The sequence below is a fragment of the Syngnathus floridae genome, chromosome 3 (genome assembly GCF_059516105.1).
Source record: "Syngnathus floridae isolate MCC-2025c chromosome 3, RoL_Sflo_1.0, whole genome shotgun sequence".
In the NCBI taxonomy this organism is placed as follows: domain Eukaryota; kingdom Metazoa; phylum Chordata; class Actinopteri; order Syngnathiformes; family Syngnathidae; genus Syngnathus; species Syngnathus floridae.
The window spans coordinates 11,719,641-11,742,036 of NC_142415.1; the positions used below are offsets into that span (position 1 = coordinate 11,719,641).

At 41.8% G+C, this 22,396-nt stretch overlaps 1 protein-coding gene across 7 annotated transcripts; it reads right to left on the minus strand.

The window, feature by feature from the left end:
• Positions 1–323: 323 nt before the first annotated feature.
• Positions 324–22,171, minus strand: scube2 (signal peptide, CUB domain, EGF-like 2). Of its 7 annotated transcripts, none has more exons than XM_088371569.1 (23): positions 21,856–22,171; positions 21,389–21,508; positions 20,236–20,361; positions 19,187–19,321; positions 17,477–17,602; positions 17,253–17,369; positions 15,537–15,626; positions 12,393–12,509; positions 12,131–12,253; positions 11,651–11,767; positions 11,344–11,466; positions 10,952–11,068; positions 9,686–9,775; positions 9,446–9,568; positions 8,526–8,693; positions 7,980–8,183; positions 4,895–5,065; positions 3,865–4,032; positions 3,574–3,735; positions 3,300–3,497; positions 2,958–3,110; positions 2,716–2,795; positions 324–1,502 (listed from the first exon to the last, which is right to left on the minus strand). In XM_088371569.1, exons 1-23 carry the CDS (start codon positions 21,941–21,943, stop codon positions 1,356–1,358), a joined length of 3,063 nt encoding a protein of 1,020 aa, XP_088227695.1. In that variant the 5' UTR covers positions 21,944–22,171; the 3' UTR covers positions 324–1,355. The 7 variants fall into 7 exon arrangements, with proteins under 7 accessions (XP_088227695.1, XP_088227694.1, XP_088227693.1 ...); XM_088371568.1 differs by having other exon boundaries at positions 7,980–8,186; positions 21,389–21,505; positions 21,856–22,170; XM_088371567.1 differs by having other exon boundaries at positions 7,980–8,186; positions 21,856–22,170.
• Between the last annotated feature and the right edge of the window lie 225 nt (positions 22,172–22,396).

The window sequence follows — 22,396 nt, forward strand, 5'->3', positions numbered from 1 at the left end:
GTGTATCATAGAACTCAATGATACCACATGACTTTGACTGAGTGAAGCACATTGAGTTGCATTGTGTAAAATAAATAAAAAATGCCGTGTCTTGCCTTTAATGACAATACTTTTAGATTAGTCTAGTATAGTCCAGTAACTAAACATTCAAATGTTATATTTTTTATATATTAGTCTTGCCTACATTTAAGAGACCCTCACCAAAAAAAGAATGCACAGCTTTGGCTTATACATAATTTAATACTGCATTTAAAATGTGAATTTGAGCAGATGAAAATCAGTTTTGAAAAAATTATACTAATAATAAATGAAGGAAAATACTATGAGGTTTCTATCTTTATTTACAGCGTAGTAGATGTACAAAACCATAAAAATACATGCATGCACGCACACACACACACACACACACACACACACACACACACACACACACACACACACATCATTTATGACAGGTGAGTAGCTTCTGTTTTACAAGACTTTTCAATGACTTAACTCATTTTACTGTTACCCATAAACATGTCATACGCTCTGAATTGTCAGAAGAGTTTACAGCTGTCTTTGGTTGTTGGTTTACAAAACAAAACAGTGGAGGAATTGAGATGCCCTAATTTCATTTATTCTCTCTCTCTTTTTGGAATTCAGGATATTTTTAAAGTGATTTTCCCTAATGTGGAAACATCTGAAATATGAGTTGCGGTACTATTTGTGAAACATTTTGTCGCTACAGTATACTTCACCTAAAACTTTTTACATCATGTACAAAACATTCTTAGGGATAATTGCTTTTTGTGGTTGCACTACTTCCTTTATAGTGCTAAAGTTCCCAAGAACAACATTTGTGCTATCATTGTTTCTGTCATTGTGTATTTCTGTCACTTTTAAAAGTAGCCTATGTTAAAACTACATACACACTCTATTTACAATGTCACTGAGTTTCAGTATGTTTACTTTGCTACTCACTTCTCATCTGAACGGCATCAGCAAACGTTTCCTAGTGTTATAATGAGCGGATTGAGCAATATTCAATTAGATGAATATAGATAAGATGAAAATACAGAAGGCTCGTCAAACATCATAATGAGACGTATACATCTAAAAGTAGGTTATACAGTTAATGTAGTTGCTCTGTTTTATACCAACACAAAGTGGCAGAAATGATTCTGATGCTCTATCAAGGACAGAATGTGCCCCCGCTAAAAAGTCCAGTTCAAAAGTCTGCAACCTTGTTTCATTTCTTTTCAGGACTGCTTGCATCGGTTACGTGATCCACTTCAATGGTAAGCATATAACTAGAGAAAACATTGCAACCGGACAAATACTGGGGGCTTCTTTAACTATTCATCAGCACTCCCTTACGGACGGAGGAACCTCAGGACTTTGGAGCGCAGGAAGCGAATGAAGGATTTGGGGAACATTTCTCGGGATTCTTGTGCCGTGTAGTTGAAGAAGTTTTGCGGGTGTGCCAAAACATCGAACAAGGCCTTCATGAGCTTCTTGTCCTAACATAAGATCACAGGGAAAAATATGAGAAAAATATAAGTTAATGCTGTGTGTGCTCTCGTGACACAAAGAATATGTAGCATTAGATGTATTTCACACAAAAAACATATACATTTTGGATAATTCTTATAAATAAGTTAAAGTTATAAAAAGTTAATCAATCAGCAAATGTTGAGATAACATAAAGTAAGAGAATGGAAGAAAGAACCTAAGAAACCTAGGTGCAGGTTAGAAATCACCAGAAACCATGGGTGTCCAATGAGCTCAATTACTCAATTATGAATTTCATCACACCCACTAGGAGGCTTATTTGCAAAGAATAATATTTTGACCTGCTCATGTCACTAAATGAACATATTGTCGAATGAATCCTTTCTGATCATAACCTTGCAATTTTTTTTAATTTTTTTTTGTGGAAGCAGTATTTTGTGTGTTGGCTGCTATTAGATACTTCACGTTGTGGTCAGTGTGTGTATTGTAATATTTCAGCTTCATGAGAGAACAAGAAGCTACTTCATCTTGAATTTGTGGTGGGCCTCTGGAGAAGCTGGCGGTGTGGTGCTGCTCCAAACCAAAACATATTTGTTCTTGTGGCTTGTACGGGAGGGCAGCTACAGTTTGCATGGATGTCTTCTTCCTCATGAGAATAAGCACTAAAAAATTGCAAAAGCTAAACTGAAACGTGATTTCTTTATTATATTATTATTATTATCATCATTATTGTTATTGAAATTCTCACTAATTTTCTTTTCACTTTGCCCAAACCATTGGCACAAATAGATGCTTCTTGTAGTTCTATCTGTTTCCAAGAGAGGGCAGTGCCCACTTAGACAAACAAACAAACAAACAAACAAACAAACAAACAAACAAACAAACAAACAAAAGAAGTATAGAAATGTCTCTCGGTTCTCAAACTTAATACTGCCTCACACAAAGTGGAGTTTTTTAATTCCTAAGAAATGTTTTTAACATTTCGTTAGCCACATAATACTGTGCAGTTTGAACATTAACACTGATTAAATATGCGAAAAAGAAACACTGATTTTGTAATAACAATGATTCCATTAAAACTTACTGTATGTACAAGTAAAAATAAATATTGTCCCTAAAGAAAATGAAATTTAAGTTCTCAAAAGCCTAAAAATGTGAATGTATTGTACATAAAAATTCAATACAACTGAACTGTGGGGGGGGAAATCTTTGTATGTATACCTTGAGTATCTCTTGATGGTTCTCAGACGCATATAACCTCCCGTCCCTTACGATGTCCTCTATCAATTCTTGATAATCCTCTAAAATGAAAAGTCCATTGAGAAAAGTCATAAAGAGCATCAAAGTATAACAAGAATAATTTACATACATATAGACTGGGACAAGAAATGCATTATTTTCTCTCTCTCTCTCTCTCTCTCTCTCTCTCTCTCTCTCTCTCTCTCTCTCTCTCTCTGTCTCACCATCATATGTAACATAGGGGACCTGGAAGCCTTTCCCGCTGTTCCCTTCATTGGATCGGAACTGAATCCAGAGCCTCTTGGAGCGAGAGGTGAACGCAATGGGACGCTCGTATGTCTGGCACGTTTCGTAGGTGGTCACAGAGTTTAACAGAGCTGTAAAATTCAAAATTCAACGGCACATCAAGCACACATGCCCAATATAAACGCACTGTACACTATCATTCAAATTTGGTTGAGATGAGAAAAACACTCTTTTCTGTAGTGTCAAATTTTCCTTCTTATTGTACGAGATTAAACAAAGTTTAAGACATTATGGGAATAGACTGACACAAAATGACTCACCGGTTTTTCTCATGACTAAGTAGTCTCCACACTCATCCTCAATCGGCAGGAAGATTTCCGGCACCACAATAAGAATCCTGCGTTTGGGTGGCGGATTGATGGTCCACGTGCACTCCACGTTAGCGGGGTAGTTGCCGGGATAGTTGGGCGACTCGATGTAGCCAGTGAAGTCTCCCAGCTCACCTCCACACTGTCTGTCTGCAAAACGACAAAGTTTGGTCACCTCCTTGGAATTGTTCCTACCGTCCCAATGCTTGATAGTGTACACGCATACTTTTGCACTGCATGATGCTAGTGGAGCCATCAAAATCAGTGGAGGTGTTTCCAGGGCAGGCAGTGCAGTAGTTCTGACCAAACTCCACCTGAAAGGTGCCGGTCGGGCAGCGGATGCAGCGGTGTGTTGTTGTGTTGTAGTAATGGCCGGGAGAGCACTGAACTACAAAGAAAAGAACACGCATGTTAGTTAATTGAGTTGTATCATTGTCTTCAGAGGCAAATCAAATAAAATAAATTGTCTTGCAAGTGAGAAAAAGCCCATACTAGCATAGAATAAGAAGCAACACACCTTTGGTCTCACACTCTGGAAAGGTGACAGCACCACTGCGCTTGGTGACCAGGTTACCTCCACAAGGGAAGCAGGTGGTACGTCCCACTTCTGGCTGGTACGATCCCAGAGGACACACCAGACAAGGGGTGAAGCCATCTTGGGAGAACTGACCTGGGGGGCACTGACCTGAACACATACGCACTTCATAAGTTCAGCATGAACTCATTCCTGTTTTGGATTGATGTGTTGCAATTGCTTCTATGAAAACAAGAGAGCAGACGTTGGCGGGATAATCATGTTTTGTTTCGTTTTTTTTTATCTCCAATCACATCACACGTAGTAGCTGACTAATACAAAGTAGGCGCCTCTGGGAGTATACAGATAAATCTTGTTATTTAGTCTGTCAGGGGAGATGTGGATTTAAGCTATGGCATCACGCCACACGCTGAGTGCGATAACGACAAGCAGGGAAACCAAAACATGGTGGCTCGCCTTCAGCGTTTATTCCCAAAGAAGATAATAAGTTCACCGCAAAACTCGACTTCTTTGGTCTCACACAAAGCAGAGAATTTTTGGCAGCGCATCCTTATCGAGGCACCGTCGCATCCTGTGTGGTTTCTCATCATGAAAAAGTTTGTTACAAGCTGCCTTTTGTATTGCACGGTTTTATCGTTTTACTGTAAACTTCCATTCGTTCACATTATCAAGTTGTAGAAATCTAGGCCAGAATTCTTATTTTGGGTTCTGTTCGAAAGTACATCATAAGTACTTTCAAGGAAAATGAAAAAAAGAATGTGATTTTCATAACTTTAATTTTACTAATGTGCAGAGCACTTCCAGTGGTGTCTTTTTTTGTTATGTTTATGACAGAGAGAACGAGTATTTCTATTAAAATGTATAATCATGTTCGCAGATCAACAATAACCTTCACCTGTCCACTTTTAATTTTAAAATATTTTTTAATAGCATTAACTCAGCCTGTAAGGACTTGGACTTTGGAGTCAGTTTTTGTTATTCACATTCTTTTACATAGTCCACATTTTTTTACCTCCGCACTCTGAGATGTTTCGAGCTCCGGCCACTTTGGTGACGTCCCTTCCTTCCGGTGTGGGACACACCTCGCAGGACATCTGGCCCTCCTCATCCTGATATGTACCAGCTGGACACGTCACACACCTCCCTTGCTCGCCATCAAAGTACGTGCCAACACTGCAGCTCACTATTGGACAGGTGGGAAGTGACATTGGTATTTAACACGTCCGTGAAGAACCTTGCTCAAAAAAAAAAATCTAACTTGTCATGCTTGTGTTTATTTGACAAGGTGAATGTTTTGTCTTGTGGGGGTAAAAAAAAAACATCCCCTGAATAAAAATAGCCTTGTAATGTGGCATCTTGGTGCTTATGTACCCGAGCTGGTGTCAACACAAAACAAAAACAAAGAATTAAAAGAGTCAATGCTAAATGTTGTCTGTACTTGTAATTAACACCCATTTAAAAGCCAGATCAGTATGTGGCGTGTCATTAGAGCACCCCCGCCGCAAAAGCCATGAGAGGGCAAGCCAGACAACAAATAAACCAGTTTGCCCTGCGGCCTCACAAATCAAACGGGCCTGACAGCACTGCGGATTTACGCCATAAACGCAACACTTCAAGTGTGTAACAAGAACATAAAATTAAAGCAAGCCAGACTTCATCAGCACAGCAGTCGCCTTAAACGGAACCTGACGCGTAGGTGACGAAGCCCGTTATCTTTCAATCGCACGCTAATTCCCAACAGATTTTCACATTTTAACACAGCAATGACGAAAGGAAAAAAGTGTGGGTTTATTTGAAAGCAGTCACAGCCTCTGTTTTCCAGCAACAAGTACGTTTTGCTTCTGGGATAACTTTGGGAACTTGATGTTCCAAGGAAACCGGTGCAGTCTCAAAACATTGGGGGAAAATAGCACACTTCAATTATCTCATCCTGACAAGTGACATTGTGGAAAGCCGCTTCAGCATGACAATATATCCTTGACATCCAGTTTAGGGTCCACGTCTTGACTAGTAAGAAGATTTAAATAGTCACTGCTTCTAATCAATTTATTTTTGGGTGCATTTGGGATATAAGTTGCCCCTAACATCTGTAATTTATCAGGGAAAACAATGACTAAGCGCCACCTTCCTTCCGCATGAGCCTACCCATACAGACACGTGAAGTGAACATATGCATGCTCTCCTTCATATTAGCTAACGTATGATGCAAGACACTTCAGCCCATCCTGTAAACAACTGTCAAGGGCACATAAAAATGTACAAAATAGCGTCGTCGGGCCTTCAAGAGCCGACGCAAACCTGATGCCAAATGCATTCATGTAAAAAGCAGAGAGACAAAAGGGCTGCGGGCCTCGCCACAGCTGCCTCCCACTCCTTGATGGAGCTCGGCTGCTGTGTGTCGCCAAATGACTTTTAATGTCGCCATAAGCGCCCCAAACACAGAAGCAAATCAAAGAGCGCCTTTCCCTCTTCTTATCTCTTAAAACGCTTAATTAAAGGGACCCTTTGCTTGGGTTCCTCCCATTCAGACTGATGCCTGTAATTAATTTAGGAACCACTGTGTGTTATTCTTAAGAACCCGACTTGAGACGCTCCATGGTCACAAAGGCATTAATTAATTACATGTGGTTCAGCAAATTGTTCAATTTTCCCCTTTGAAAGAAAAAAGAAATATGTATATAATTCTCTCAAGAGCGGTTCAATTTTTGGAAGGCCCATTGTTTACTGTGAAAGAGCATGAGGAGCCATCATCGTATTGTCCGAACAGCTTTTATTTGACAGAGGAAAGCAGTGAGAGAAGAGACATAGTGAGAGTGAAAGAAAGAAAAAACCTTGAAGCCTTTCAAATGCAAAGAGCGCTTCCATAGAGTCCTCCAATTGATGGCCCCAAAGAGGTTTAAAAGACCTTTCACCTCTATTCAAGCCCTCAGTCTTTGCCCACTTGATGACATAGGAAAACACTCGGGTATCACAGTGGTAAGGAGCTGAACCCAATAAAAGGGGTCAGCTTTCTGAATCCCCCCATTCTGCTCGGCCCAATCGCTGCTCGCGCCCATCAGGCCGGGGCCCAAACAGCTGATGCTAATTGATTCCCATGGTGTGGCTGAAGTCAATTCTCTTTAGCAGTTTAGTGGCTGGGGGTCATGCAAAGTGGCCCCAGCTGGGGGGCACTTTGGATGCAGGAGGAGAGCGGGGGGCGACCAGCAAAACTGCCAGCTTGAATCAACAGGACTTCCTAAACAACTTAAAACAAACAAGGGGGGAGCTCATTTTGTCATTTTTCTATACCGTATGTAATAGTTAACCCTAAACCTTCAAACGACGCCACGGTGATCACAACAAAACCAGCTCAAAGGATGAATGCAAATGAAGACGAGCACAACGAAAGTGAAAGTGCCCCTCAACAAATTCACTGGAGGCCGCCTCATGTTGGAGCGCCTCATCGTTCCGAGTGAGCTTTTCAATGAAAGGCACCAAACTGCGGAGCTAAGCCAAAGTGGAAGAGGGGGGGGGGGGAGTAGAAGGGGGAAATATAGCTCCTTTAAAGAGCTGGAGGTTAAGAATGCCTTTCACTCACCCCCACTCCACCTCCGCCACCACCTCTTTTCTCCTAAATTACAAGTCCACCCCTGCCATGGCCAATAGACTGCTTAATGTTGACCTGAAAACTTGAGAGCTGCCTAGCTCACAGAGATTAAGTAAACATCAATTATCAGCACCACAAATTAGAAAGTCATTGAAATAAATCGACATCTTTCCCGATAACACAAAGTATATAGGTAGGATTGTCGGGAAGGCATCTAATATTGCTGTGTTCTCTGCGCACACTCATGGTCAACAATGAGGCACTCTAAAGCATCCATGCCCAGCCCAAAGACATTATTTTTTCAATTCTTCCTCACCTTTCCCTGCAGTTATACATTCACAGACAAAAACGAAGCACTCTATCTGCAGTCAGCAGACCATTTGAAGTAAAGTTGCATTTTTTGGCTCATAAACAGGTTGGGCATCTGTTCCCCTTTCAATCATGCTGATGAATTGATAATAAACACAGTCGAAAGTAATTAAGTAGAAAATAAAGTAGAACGCTAACTCACCACACCTCCTGCCCATCAGCACCTGTCCGGCCACGCAGTGTCCTGCCGCTTCCGATGGCTGCGCCATATTCTTGGCCAGCTCGTAGTCCGAGCCGGCAAAGTGCAGGTGGAACTGTTCCCGGTTGATAGACTTCCTCAGGGTACGGATGGTCTTCCTAAGCCTTTTCTCAGAGCGTCGTCTCACGCAGTTCAGGTCGCAGCCTTCTGCTGAGAGAAGAGCGAGATACCACAACTGTCTCCGGGAGGGGAGGAAAGGTGTCACTTTTGTGATTGGTGTCAACTGATCCCTTTTTGCATGCAAATATGGACATGCATGGAGACAAACACCCTCAGGATACAAACATACTCTTAGACAGGGATAGATTGTGTCGTTAAACTCCAAACATGAGATGATTGAGCCTCAAACTAGAGCCCACCACCATTGCAACACACACAAAACAGGAGATACTTTAACAGACAGCAGTCGAAGGAGGAGACAAGGAAGCCAAGTCAGGCAGGCAGGCAAGCAGGCAGGCAGGCAAGGCAGGCAGGCAGGCAGAGACCAACCTGTTACCTCCTCTAGGTTCACATCCAGTTCAAACTCGGCGGTGATGGACGAGCCGTCCTCTTCGCCCGCTTTCCTGCCGTGGCGGCTTCGCCCTCGGTGCGCCGACGAGGTGCAGCGCAAGCTCACGTAACTGAACTGAACGTTCTCGGTGAAGAGAAACCTGCTGTCTGTAGACAGTGGGAGAGCACGGCCCCATCAATTGGCAGACAATCAATAAACGGGATACAAATTGAGGCGGAATGGGACGTCCTCGTCGCCATTATGTCACAACGCTCGGATAGGTTTAGTGGCACACAGAAGCCCTCTGCAAGAACTCAAATATTCATACCATGTGTTTTTAACGGCCTGGGCTCAGAGTGGCTTGTAAAGAAGTCTTGCGCTAATTCCACCCTCGCTTGTTAGTGGCTACGCAGAGACCGTTAGGACAAATCAAACCACATCACTTGGCCCACAAATTTCCTTCACATATGCATCTGCTTTTCGGCTTTGTTTTGAAGCAGCCCGTGTATTTGCTTGATCTTCTTTATAGAGGGAAGCTCACAAATGTTCTGACTTCTTGGTAGAACCAAATGTCTTTTGAAGCAACAAAGCTCTGAGTTGTTGTCATTTTAGACGTCATATTTTATTTCACGGGGAGTCATTCGTATATACATATATTTTGTATTTTGGTTAACGGTTTATAGGAGATTTAGGCTGTTTGTTTGATTATTTGTAGGATACAAAATAGTGTTATACAAGGTGCACAATGACTGCATCCTATTTTTTTACTCATGATTATCACTCTTTTTTTTGTCCGCTCATAATTTTGGAGGAATCCTGTATTTCTCCAGCCCCACTTTTGAAGGGCCAATTAGGTTACCAAAAGTCCTTCCTCGCCCAAGCTGAGTGCACTTGTGTTGTATTGTTGCACCGTGTGTACCTGAGCGTGCTGAGTTCAAGCTCTCCCTGAGTCGCTCCTGGCTTCTTTTTAAGTTGCACTTGGTTGTGCCCGACTTGAATGTCGCTGTGGTCTTAATGCGAGGCACACCGAACATCTCTGGAGCTACAACGAGGGGGGCAAAAAAGAAACTCTTGTCATTTTGATCAAAGTAAACATCCAGTGAAAACACCCAAAGCCTGACAATCTTTGAATCGCCCACCGCCTGTGTTTTGTACTTGCCGAAGCATTGCAAGCCACTGTTGTTCTTTTGTGCGTCAGCCAAGCAGGGCAGGGGCATTCCACAGGTCACAGTGTAGGAATCCTCCGTCCCTGAAAAACACACACAAGAGGCCGCGGCACATACAAAAGTTAGGGCCACAAAGGCAAGTGAGCAGCATGTAGGAACACGATGCGTCTGTCTGCGGAAGGATGTTGACGTCTATTTGCACAGCGGATCCCACGGCAGGTTAATGTTTAAATCATGTTTTATAACAACACGACACCATTGAGGTCTTGTTCGCATTCTTGACTGGCGCAGCATGTCATTAAAATGAGGTTTCATTAAATGTACCAGACTAGTGGTGTTTATTATGATTTTCAAGCAGAAAAGCGTCGACGTGTACAGATTCGGTTATCTTGTGAGTACGTGCATTCATTTGTTATCCTTGATATCCAGCTAATGGTCCATGCACTAGTATGATCTTTGTCCACACTAGTAGCACCACTGTGCATCTTATAGAAACTCTTTCCAGAAGAGTGAAAACTGTGGATGTTGCAGGTGGAGCTTTTCACTTCCTGTCCATGCCAGGTGTCCCAATTCTTTTGTCCACATTGTGCGGTTAAATGTTTTTTTAGAGTGCAGCTTAGCCTCTGAGTTAACTTGAATGAATCAGTCAAAAGCAGGGTTGTGGATTTTGTGTATGTGTGCATGCGTGCGTGTGTGTGTGATCTTACATTTGTGGCATTATTAAAGGCTGTAGTGTGGTGGTGAATGGAAGAATGAGAAATCCTTTTGAACGGCATACAATATGAAACAGATGCAGGAAGTGTTGCGTGGGCTACAAAGGTTAAACCATCAAGGGTGGCACTGAAGTCAAAAATTGGCATTTGAGTGCCTTTAGAAGCAGACATACATGTTTTTGTTTCAAGAAATTGGTCACAGCTTAGCAGTCATTACAGAATTGCAGGACATTTTTTGCACAACACACACATATATGACATCAAATTTCAAAAGATCTATGCATGCATGTAAGTTGTAACATACATAATTGTGCCAAACCGCCATAAGTGGAAATTATCTCAGAAAAAGTGTGCCATTGAGTTGGATGATTCAAATTAAATGATGATTTCCAATCTATTTTTTTTACCATCACAAGATAATAAATGTATTAAAAAAAAAAAATCTGAAATTTTGGTGCTTGAATTTTTCTCCAATTCTGGAATTATACGAATAGCAGTGACGAAAATGTGACCTCTTTATTAAGCGGTGGGCCTGATCCAACTCACCACTGCTGATATGAACTTGTGACTGGCACGTCAGGAAGCAGCGGTCACCTCCCTCCTGCTTGCTACAGTTCAAAGTGGGCTTGGAGGCAGCTTTCACAGGTGGTAAACCCTCTGCCTCTAGATAGAAACCACAATAAAACTCCAAGGTAAAAGAGCACAAGGGGGCAAAGAGGAAGAGGAACCCAATTTCTGGACAGCGTCAGCAGCATAGCTCTGATTATTTTACAACCGCACATGAGAAACTGAGCGAGGGAGAATACAAGAGAAAAGAGAGCAGAATTCAAAGTATCTCCTGTTTTTGTCCCACACTCCCTCGGTCTTCCAAAAATGTCATACATACTTTGATTTGGTTAAAAATAGCAGCTTATCATGCAGAGGAGGCATTGACTCACCAATACAGTCCTTTTTGTTCCAGTGGAGCTTGTAGCCAGGGTTGCAGGAGCATTCAAACCCACCCTGGGTGTTCTCGCAACCCTGCTCACAACCGCCATTGTTAACGCTGCATTCATTTATATCTAAGAGGAAAGAGTGGAAGTAAGCTCAAATTGAGAGTTGCACAGAAAAACACAAAATATTTGCATCCAAACGTTTAAAGATTTGCAATTTAAGATTCCCTTTGAGGGTCATTGTGCATTTCAGCGTACAATATCGCAAACATTTTGCGAATAGTGCCTCCTCCTTCACCCAGCCTAATCTCACCTCCGCAGTGGGCCAGTCCGTACATGGTGTAGCCTTTGTTGCACAGACACTGGAAGCTACCGAGGGAGTTGACGCACGTGTGATCACACGTCCGCTCAAAGAAACACTCGTCTATATCTGTAATCATAAACCAATCACATGACATAAAAGCAGGGAACTGTTCATGAGGAGGGATTTCCCATCCGCGCAGACAAACAGGTGCATTCGAGTGAATGCTCAAATGGCTTTGGCGATAATTACAAGGGAGAAGAAAGTTTTACTGAGAGGCTGTGCAGTCTGGCATTACATGACACATCATAAACTTGCTGGGATGTAAAAGGTGATTTCGATTGCATCCTAACACAGAACGTGATAGAGAATAAAAGTGATAAGTGTTGTCTTACTTCAAAATAACCTAATCAGTCTGAATAGCATTGTATACTGCTGATATGTATTTTATCCCACACAAAACAGCAAGGTGCAGCAAGGTGCAGGTGGTACCTTGACACGAGCGTTCATCAGTCAGCAGCTTGAAGCCTTTCCTGCAGTTGCACTCAAAGCTGCCGATCGTGTTCCTGCAGAAGTGATCACAGCCGCCATTCTGAAGCTCACACTCGTCGATGTCTGCCGACAAAAGTGTATGCAAAGCATTTGAGCATTTATTCCACAATCTTGAAGCTCATATGGCTTGTCCTAAGATCACAGCATCTCAGCAAGATGACAAGAGTGGCAGTTGCGTGGCTGATCTGAGAGACGGACAGACCTTTGCACGTTTTGGCATCTGGCTGCAGTGTGAAGCCAACGGGGCAACTGCAGCGAACGCCCGTTGATGTGTCTTTACAAGTGCAGTCGCAGCCGCCGTTGTTGACTGCGCAGGTCTCTGCAAGGACGACACATAATATGCAAATGTATGGAAAAGATGAAATCCCATAATGGACACAACAGGTTCGATGATGGACAAGATGTGAGTATCCAAGCGACAGTGAAACATTTTCCTATTTGTATTTATAAATATGTGAGTTTTTGTGCATGTGTTTTGTTGTACCCTGGATTCTATGACGAAGATTTTGATTAATGTTAACACTTCCTATTACTTTTCTACATTTAGTAGACTGGTTTCTTTGTTGATGACTATATCTTCTAACTTTCTTTCATTTTGACTTTTTTTTCTACTGCTGCTCATAATGAAGAGGCAAACTCACATGGAAAGCTTTTTGAGCATTTATTCCATATCCTTGAAATCCAGTTTAAGTTTACGTAAAAGTTTGCTCTTTTTCCTCACTTATAAGACAATTTAACAAACTAGTAGGAACACGGTGTTACTAGTCAGGGGAAAACAGTGCACACTTCAAAATATGTGACGAGTGACATTCTAAATACTATTACTTAGTACGTACTTATTAGTATTGAACAAAAGTCAACTAGTGCCTGTTTTTCCCTCTCTGGTAACAAACACGTAAATGTTCTACTTGTATTTTAAAGTTGTCCTACTAATGAGGACACGGCGTATACTGGTACATGGACCTTGCATCACTTTATATTTACCATTTTTTCCCGACTAAAAGCCGTTACTTTTTGCACAAGCGTTGAACCCTGCGGTTTATAGTCCAGTGTGCCTTATCTATGGAGTTTTCATGGTTTTGATGATATTGTATAGTTTGTGGATATTCTCTTATATATGGAAATTAGGTATTAAAACATCTGTGCCTTATAATCCAGTGTGTCTTATATATGGAAAAGATTTTCCTCGAATTTGCAGCTTATGTTCGGGTGCGGTTTATGGTCCAGAAATTACGATACTCATACTGCATTATAATACACAGCACTAGTAGAAAATTGCAAACATGCTCATATTTGGTCCATGAATCTTAATATTGTACTAGAAGGCCAAATTTGGTATTCACCAGCATTGAAAAAAAACAACAACTAGTAATTACCTAGACATTTTACTAGTGCACTTAGTAATTATTACTAGTGAGGATAAAGTGTATACCAGTACATAAAACTGAAGCTGGATATTAAGAATATAGAATACATGCTCAAACGGCTTTCCAGGATAGCACTGTGGTTGTGGTTAACTAAAATGTTCATGTTACGCATTGTCAATGATCTTTGGAACCACTCGAAGTTGTCCTCGCAAAGAACACATTGTAGAGTCAGTGGACATAACATTAGGCATACCAGCACAATCTGATAAGATTCAATGAGCTACAGAATGGTGAAAAAAAATCTGCCTTTACAAAGACAACCAAAAATGTATCCCGCCGGGTAATCTCCAAATAAGTCAATGTGACTGAGCGATTGAACAGCATTTACCAAATGTATTGTACTGGATTGTTGTTGTATACAACATGGTACACGGTTTAAAAATGTATAAATTCACTCTTCGCATAGTACTAAAGGCAACCCGTACCACTAGGAGTAACACACTTTAAAAATCACGTGAATTATTATTTTGTGTGTCATGTTAATGACTCAAGGATTTAATTCATACGCACATGCTGGTTGTTATATGCCCTAATTTTTGTGTGATTTCTTTTCCCCCATCAAAATCTTGTCCCGGTATTCATACAACTGCTTGGTTTTACAAACAAACAAAAATAAAGTGCCACTCGTCCATTCATCTCCCAGAAATGATGCGCATACATACGAAGCATTTGGTAAAGTACATAAAAATGCAATTCAACAGATGATAAAGCATGTTACATAATGCAAAGTTATTTCTTTTTATGTCAATAACGCTCCCGGCTTCAAGAAAAATACTACATAGTTTCAAAATAAACACATGCTGTTTTATGAAACAGTTTCACCACAATTTCTTAAACCAGATTGTGGCCTATTCAAGTGACAATCAATAAACAAGCATAAAATAGTTTGAGGGTGACTATTAAATATGCCAAATTAGGTGTAGTGAGACTGTAATTAAACTGGCGTGCTTTTATTTGGAAGATTGATCTTTGTTGACAGTTTTGACTGTCTGGAATCGATTCCTCCTGTTTCACATTTTTTCCTAATGAAAATATTGTTTTGGATTACGCACCATTCTGATTTACTCAGACTGGAATGGATTCATCGCGAAAACCGAAGTTCCACTGTGCAGTATGACAGATTTCACTTATTTCAACTATACGAACACAGGTGTCAAACTTAAGACTCATGGGCCAGACCCGGCCATCCACATTTCCCATGGCCCACTGAAGCAAATCATGCGTGTCCACTTCATATTTCTTTCTAAAAGCTGTACCAGAATTGCAAATTGTCTTCACTTTTGTTTATTTTGTGATATTGCATTTTTTTTTATTTCTAAACCAGTTATGCATCAATTTGTTGTGTATATACATATATACGTATATATAATAATTCAATGAGGCGATTATTCATTTATATGGTTTCAGTCACAACAGCCCTCTAAAGGAAAGCATAACTATAATGTGACTGGCAAAGCCCCCGACTTAGAGTGAGCAACAGCTACTAATTAAATGATTATTTAACAATAAACTCCGGATAGGGGGCATTTAATGAAGTGCTGCCGTTGGTTGATTTACAGTTGCTTATGAACTTGAAAGAGCTCATATGGCAGCCACACATTTAGCAAAGTTTTATGACTAACATGTAAGGAGTGACCTGAAAATCTGTCAAATCCAAAGTGTCGAGACAAGGCTTTCACACTCGAGCCTTCCCAAATGGAAGGAAAATGTGAAATGTACCACACTGTCACAAGTGCATATTTTTCAGGGGAGAAGCAGTGGGCGAGACGGTGAGTGTGCAGTCATTTCACAGTTTGCTCAAATGGCTGAGGAATGCTCTGGTTTACTAGACATTTCGCCTCTTCAACGCCCAGCACTTCCTGGCAGCTCCGCATGCCATCGCACAAGCCAATGGACTGACGTTCAGACTGCTATATTACCCATCAGAAGCCTCCGCTTGACCCGTTTGTCCACCTCGGCGAAGGACGTGGCGTTGTGGTCCGACGACTCTGTGGTGGCCTCGTCTCGCTCTGCGACACAAAGCTCAAAGCTTAGGGCACACAGTCACTCGTCACACATACTGCTTGGGCATAAAAAAGCAAGTCACGATGAGCACTAATTGCCATTGCACTCACACTGCAAACATGGACTATGGATTGGAAAAGTCTACACACCCCTGTTGCCAGGCTTTTGTGAAGAAAATGTGGTTACATCCTCAGAACTGTGGCAGGTAGCTGTGTTCCGATTCAACCCATCATATTTAGGATTATGCTACTATTATTATTATTATACTTTACATATACACACACACAAACACACACACACACACACTATAACAACACTGATGTCCGTGTTCATCACCCAGCATGTTTACACTTGCACTTTTTGGCTCTGTGTGTGCCGCTATCTCAGCACAGCGGGAGACCCAATTTGGAAACAAGTCTGCAAAGATGTATGCTTGGACCTCACACACACACACATGCACGCACGCACACACACACACACACACACACACACACGGTACACGCATAACAGCCGCCACGGTGGAGCAAAGATATCACCTGATATCTGCAGCCTGATCCTTATCCTTCATGGTCCACTCAGAGAGCTTTTCCCGCTACCATGTTTTCATTCATTCATCAAAATAAGCTCTGCCTGACTAAAGAAACAAAGTTTGAAACTAAGCTGGCCCCCAGCCTGTGCCTTCGTCGACTTGCGGTAGAGTTTTCGTTCTATTTTGACAGGAAATATGACAAAACATACTAAAAACTATTTTAACAAGCAGTTTTGCCCTGTTACTTCTCCCCTGTGTAGGTCTGAGGTTGGAAAAGATCCTTAGCCCCACTCGCAATATCTGTTTTTATAGCTGCACCATTCCACCAAATGGAAATGTTCTGGATGCCTTTTGTACAACTTCATACACATTTACCCAAAATGAATGTTGACATATTTGGTATCTTTGGAAAGTACTGTATGTAATATCCAAAGAAAATCTACTCATTTGCATCTACATAGTCTGCATAGCATGAATTCACACTTGACTGACTTTCAAGGAGGTCTGCGCGCTTTTTATAGCTTAAACGACGACTTTAATGAAGTATTAATCTTTAGGGAGTCGTGTCGAAATTACAGCTTTGCTGGTTTGTCGGCTCTTGGTCAAGTTTAGTTCACTGAAACATTAGAAAATTTAACCGCAGAAGGTTGTTATGACTTTTCTTTTAATATGCTGATTTTAAGTTCAAAACAACTGATCAGCATTGTTACGTTTGTCAAGGCAGATTTTTCAACAGCTTTTGTATTGGATAGAAGACTTTATAAGAGGCAAGTGGTCAAAGTTATAGGTGGTATATAGTATAATGTCGTGTACTTGAAAACATAATTCTAATTCCTTATTCTGAGTTGTGGGGATCATATTAAACATTGGAACACTAAGGATCAAACTGTAGACACTTGGAAAGCCTTCTGAGCATTGATTAGCTATCCTTGACATTGCACTTAAGGCTTAATGCTTTGATTGGTCATGATTGAAGTCAGCTCTAACCACTCCTGCAGGTATGTGGGCGAGAACGTGGGTGTGTGTGTGCATGTGTGTGTGTGTGTGTGTGTGTGTGTGTGCATGACATACCCAAACATGAACATAAGGCTAAAAGACTTACCAACACAAGACCTCCTGTCTGGCTGCATGGTGTACCTGACGTGACATTTGCATATGGGGCCATTATCTGTGTCCTCACAGGTGTGCTGGCATCCCCCGTTGCCATGGTTACATGTCACTACGGGGTTCAACAAAAGCAACTATGAGCCACACAGTCAACGATTTGAAGCCGTGTAATGTTTTTACGTGTGTGTGTTTGTGGTGTAGCGAAAGCTTCACACTTACAGATGCAACCTTGCTGGTTGCGCGCCAGTTCGAACCCCGGGCGACACTCACAGGCCACGCCCCCCTTGGGTGTCTCTTTGCAGATGTGGGCGCAGCCGTGCTCCTTATTCATACAGTTGAGGCCCTCTGGGATGCACAGAGGAACACAATGAGACTCTCGAGATCCTACAGTGAGCGAGCAGCTCCACGCACAAGGCACTCATACTGAGAAATTAGCACGGGTCTGATTGTTCTCACGTTTTGGAAATATCCAAAAGCATTAGCTGGCATGTTATTTTAAACTACGAAAATACAGTGGTGATGCCGTAAACTACATGTGTAGATCGTATTGTGATGCAAATCATCTTTTCCCATTGAAATGAATGGACATGACATTAATCAGTTCCTGTCAAAAGTTCAACAAATAATTCTTGTTATGTGTAATAAAGATAAAGTAGCACTCCAAAATTAGACTTATGTCTAATTTATATAAACATATTCATTAAAAGAAATTCAACACTTGCACACTTTGGCCACCTGAGGGCAGTATACAACCAGCAGACGAATATAAGCGCAAATATGGATCCCACTTGAAGTCGAAGTCATGCCTCTTAATAGTCGCCAATCATATTGCACACCCTTAAAACGCTGAGAACAACCTTCTTTAGGTTAAAAATTGGACTGACCCAAGACGGGTTAATTTGACCCAACTTCCTGGGTCAGTCCAATATTCACCCGAGATAAGGTTGTTTTTAACTCAACATTTTAAGGGTGTGCAATATGATTGGCTACTCAACAATATGATTGGCTACTCAGTTTTAAGGGTGCAGCCGGGCATCTCTTGCAATCAAGTGAAATTCATCGTAACGCTTCATTGAGACGTCTTAACTCTATCAGTACAGCACTAATATAAGTGACTCTATGCAGAGGATAAAGAACATATGACTGGGAATACTGTCTGTCTAAATGTTGTGGTCATTGTGGTCTATTCACAGCTTATATTGTAGAGGCAAATTCGGGTGAGTATTTAGTTTAAGGACTGAAGGCTTTTGTCAATGTACGATTGGACAGTAAAATTACTCATGATGAATTGTTTAATATTTGCCAAACTGCTGCTTAGTGTAAAGTGTGTTGAGTTGCATTCACTGCTACTGTAAAGGGTGAATAAGCCATTCCAGAGGACACAATCAAACGGTCCTTGCGTGCGCTACCGGGCTCCCTTGATGCTTTCAGCTGGAAAATGAGGTATGGAGCATTTGTAAAGATGGGTCACAGCTGAGCGGCCAGGTCCTCGGGATTTAAAAGGCCTGTCGGGACCCGATGGAGTGGAGAGCACAAAGGCGCTCCAGTGTGATGTGTAACACAGAGCACACAGAGACGAGTGTTGCACATATTAACTTGTTTTGTTCTCGGTGATGCAGACATCCTTTTTCCCACAGCGTGTTGCCGCTGTGGATGAAAAGCGAAGGAGATGGAAGCCAGCTTGAAGCTGTCAGGCCGCATTGAACCCCCGAAGCTTCCAATGTGTATGTGAATTTGTTACTCAGAAGGAGACACAAGCATACTGAAATCTCACTTCAAAGTTTGAATGCTGACGTAAGTGCATGTGTGTACCGAAAGGCATTTGATCGTTATTCAATTTATTATCAGTTATTGAATATATTTTAAAAAAATTTTAAAATATGAAGGATGTAGAATAAGTGTTCAATTTGCCTCGTGTTGCACACTCACCAACAGAGCGGTGGATGCACGTGTGCTGGTTGTCACTGAGGAAGAAGCCATCCTTGCAGCGGCACTCGTAGCTGCCCATGGTGTTGACACAAGTGTGCTGGCAGCCGCCGTTGTTGAACTTACATTCGTCCACATCTGAAATTCAAAGTCAGAGCCATTCATGGATGTCTGCAAACCACGAACCGGGCGGACATTTGTGGCTCGTCAACCGTTTTTTTAGCTGCCCACGGTACATAAAAACTAAAATGAAAATTTGGCGCCACCAATATACAGTAGAAATAAAAAGAAAGTGTACACACCCCTGTAGAAATGCAGATCAAGGTACATCATTTCGAAGCTGCATCCACCATTAACCTACAACTATGTTGTGTGTCAAATTTACAAGACATTTTACAGGGACCTTTCCAGGAGGGAATAAAAAAATAAACAACGAATGTAATGTGATTGCAAAAGTGTGCACACCCCCTTACAACAGGAAGTATGACTGGGATCAGAATCAATCAGAACCCCATTACAACTCATCTTAAATGTCAGTGAGCCTAAAGTGCCTCTGGATAACGCCAAATAATGTTCAGTTGTTCTAGTAGATTTTTCCAGATTTTTTTTCGAATATGTATTTTGAATTTTTGAAATGTTTTATGTACATGAATAAATTATTAATTAAATTAAGGCGGAAAAATGTCAACCCTGGCATTGTTTAACGTTTCTATGTGCAGCCCATTGGTAGAAAAAGTCTGGACACCCCCTGGTTTAGATTCATTGGTTCAACTCAATCAACAAATGCAAATCCAGAACATCATTGTTTTGTTGAATACCCCAAACATACGGTTTTTCACCCCCTCTAGCTCATTTCATTTCAGACATAAATATTTATCTGACTTTTGAGGCAGCGCATGAACAAAACCAAAACTATTTGTATTAGGTTACATTTTCTCTCTGAGTGTGAGTTTGAAAGCAAGAAAAGAACTCCAGCCTCAGTGTGAGAAAGCTCGCATGGAGCCAACACAAATGTGATGTGTGCCATCAAAATCGCCCCCAGCTGATCTTACCTAAACAGTTGTGACCATCGTGGGCCAAATTGAAGCCGTCGTAGCAAGTGCAGCGATAATTTCCAGGTATATTGTTGCATTCGTGTACACAGCCGCCATTGTACTCCAAGTCGCATTCATCAATGTCTGGAGAGTAAGCAGCACATAAATCATTGAGGTTGAGCAACAGGAGTACAAGCTAATGATGCTTTGCTATGAAGGGCCGTCAGGGACGAACTGCAATTCCACAATTCGTGTACACAACTGAAAAGCTCACCCCTAATTGAAACACCCACATCCACACTACTGTAACACTTCTTCAAACACTACTGAAGCGCTCTCACACACAATCCTAAATGGCTCTCACACAGACAATTAAAATGATCTCATACAAGCTACTGAAATGGGCTCACGCACACAACTAAATGAAATGAACCACTGAGATATTTTTGCCAACACACACACAACTGAAATACACGCACACAATTTGCTCTTACATAAATGGTCCCATGACACAACCGAAGTGTTCTCACACAACAACTGAAATGATCTCCCGCACACTACTGACATTCTATTGCTCATACGTAGACACTACTGAATTGCTCTCTCACACATTACTGTAACGCACTCACGCTTACCACTGAAACATCTCACACACTACTGAAATGCTCTCATGCACATTCTGAAAGACTAATTCCACCATTGAAACGCTGTCATGCAGACTCCTGAAACACTGTCACCCCACAACAAACTTTCCACACACACTACTGAAACACTCTCATACACACCGGTGAAAGGCTCTAACACTCGCGAAATTCCCTCAAACACAAAACACTTTCACTACTGAAATTCTCATGCGCACTTTTAAACACTACTGAAACAATTTACAGTAGGAAAACACTCTCATATGCATCCCTGAAACGCTCTCATCCCTCTAAAGAATTTCACTCAAATTCACTCATATACACTAGTGAACCACTCTCATACACACTGCTGAAATGCTCCCACCACACCACTGGATATTTTCCACTTGAATAGACTTCAGAAACGCTTATATAGGCTACACACTACTACTATATTTTTTGAGTGTTTGAGTAGTACGTGTAAGAGGTCAACCTGGATGACGTCCCTGACGCCCCCCCAATAGTGATATGATGCTACGTGCACACATTACCTTCACAGTGTTGGCCGTCTCCTTTAAAGCCTGCTTTGCATGTGCACTTGTATGAGCTCTGAGTCGTCTGACAAATAGCATCTATGTGACAGCCATCACTGCCGTCTGCACATGGGTCTGCTTGGAATATCATACATACAGCACAGTCAATATGGATTTCAACAAGCATTGCCAGCCGCTGGATGCAAAAACGGGGGGGGGAAGTATTGCCAAAGTAATCAGGTAAAAATACATGCATTAGAGAAAACGATATATACACATTAGCTTCGCAATCATAAAGTAAACATGGGCAAAGAGGAAAGAAGAGCGCACTTTTGAAAGCGTGCGTAAAGAAGCCGTCTCAAACACACGCACACACATAAACACGCGTTCACATACGCGTGTGCGCGCGAGCACAGACACGCACACGCATACATATACATATGCACACGCGCACGCACGGACACACACGCACGCCATAGTCCCACCTCGAATCTCTGGAAGCGCAGCACTTTGGCGACTATTTAACAAGAGCAAAAACAAACAAAAGTCCCTTGTAGCCCAAATAGCTCCCATGGTGATACGATCCAAGTTTAGAGGTCTGCTCAAAAGGACGCGTACGCACTGGAGTCGTGACCGAGCGTCCGCCTCATTTTCATTCTAGCCTGTCAATCTGCCTCACAAGGGCCTTTTGAAAAGAGAAAGGAGTGAGTAATAGTGAATGTGTGGGTCTGCCTCTGCATGCGCGTGCGCGTGCGTGTGCGTGTATGTATGCCCGAGGGAGCGAGAATGAGGGCGTGCGCGTGTGCGCGTACACGGGAGTGAGGAGAGAGGGAAAGGCTTTTGAAGCGGTGCAGAGTCAAGGTGAAGTATTAACTTGTACATTACCGGAAATAGTTTACACAAAATAAAAGCTATAAGTGACCGTTCAGCAAAAATGCTTTTAGTTATGAAAATAATCAATCCACTGTTGGACGTATGTGTTGTGTCACTTGATAGGATTTGTCTTGGAAAAGCTCCGCAATCGTT

What these genes read in the sequence shown, in the direction of transcription:
- scube2 (XM_088371567.1), bottom strand. Translation starts at nt 21,943, where the DNA reads ATGGGAGCTATTTGGGCTACAAGGGACTTTTGTTTGTTTTTGCTCTTG. An exon ending in GCTGATGGGCAGGAGGTGTG is followed by an intron (nt 5,066 to 7,979) that starts GTGAGTTAGCGT and finishes CCTGTCCAATAG; the next exon opens with TGAGCTGCAGTGTTGGCACG. An exon ending in ACCATCAAGAGATACTCAAG is followed by an intron (nt 1,503 to 2,715) that starts GTATACATACAA and finishes ATCTTATGTTAG; the next exon opens with GACAAGAAGCTCATGAAGGC.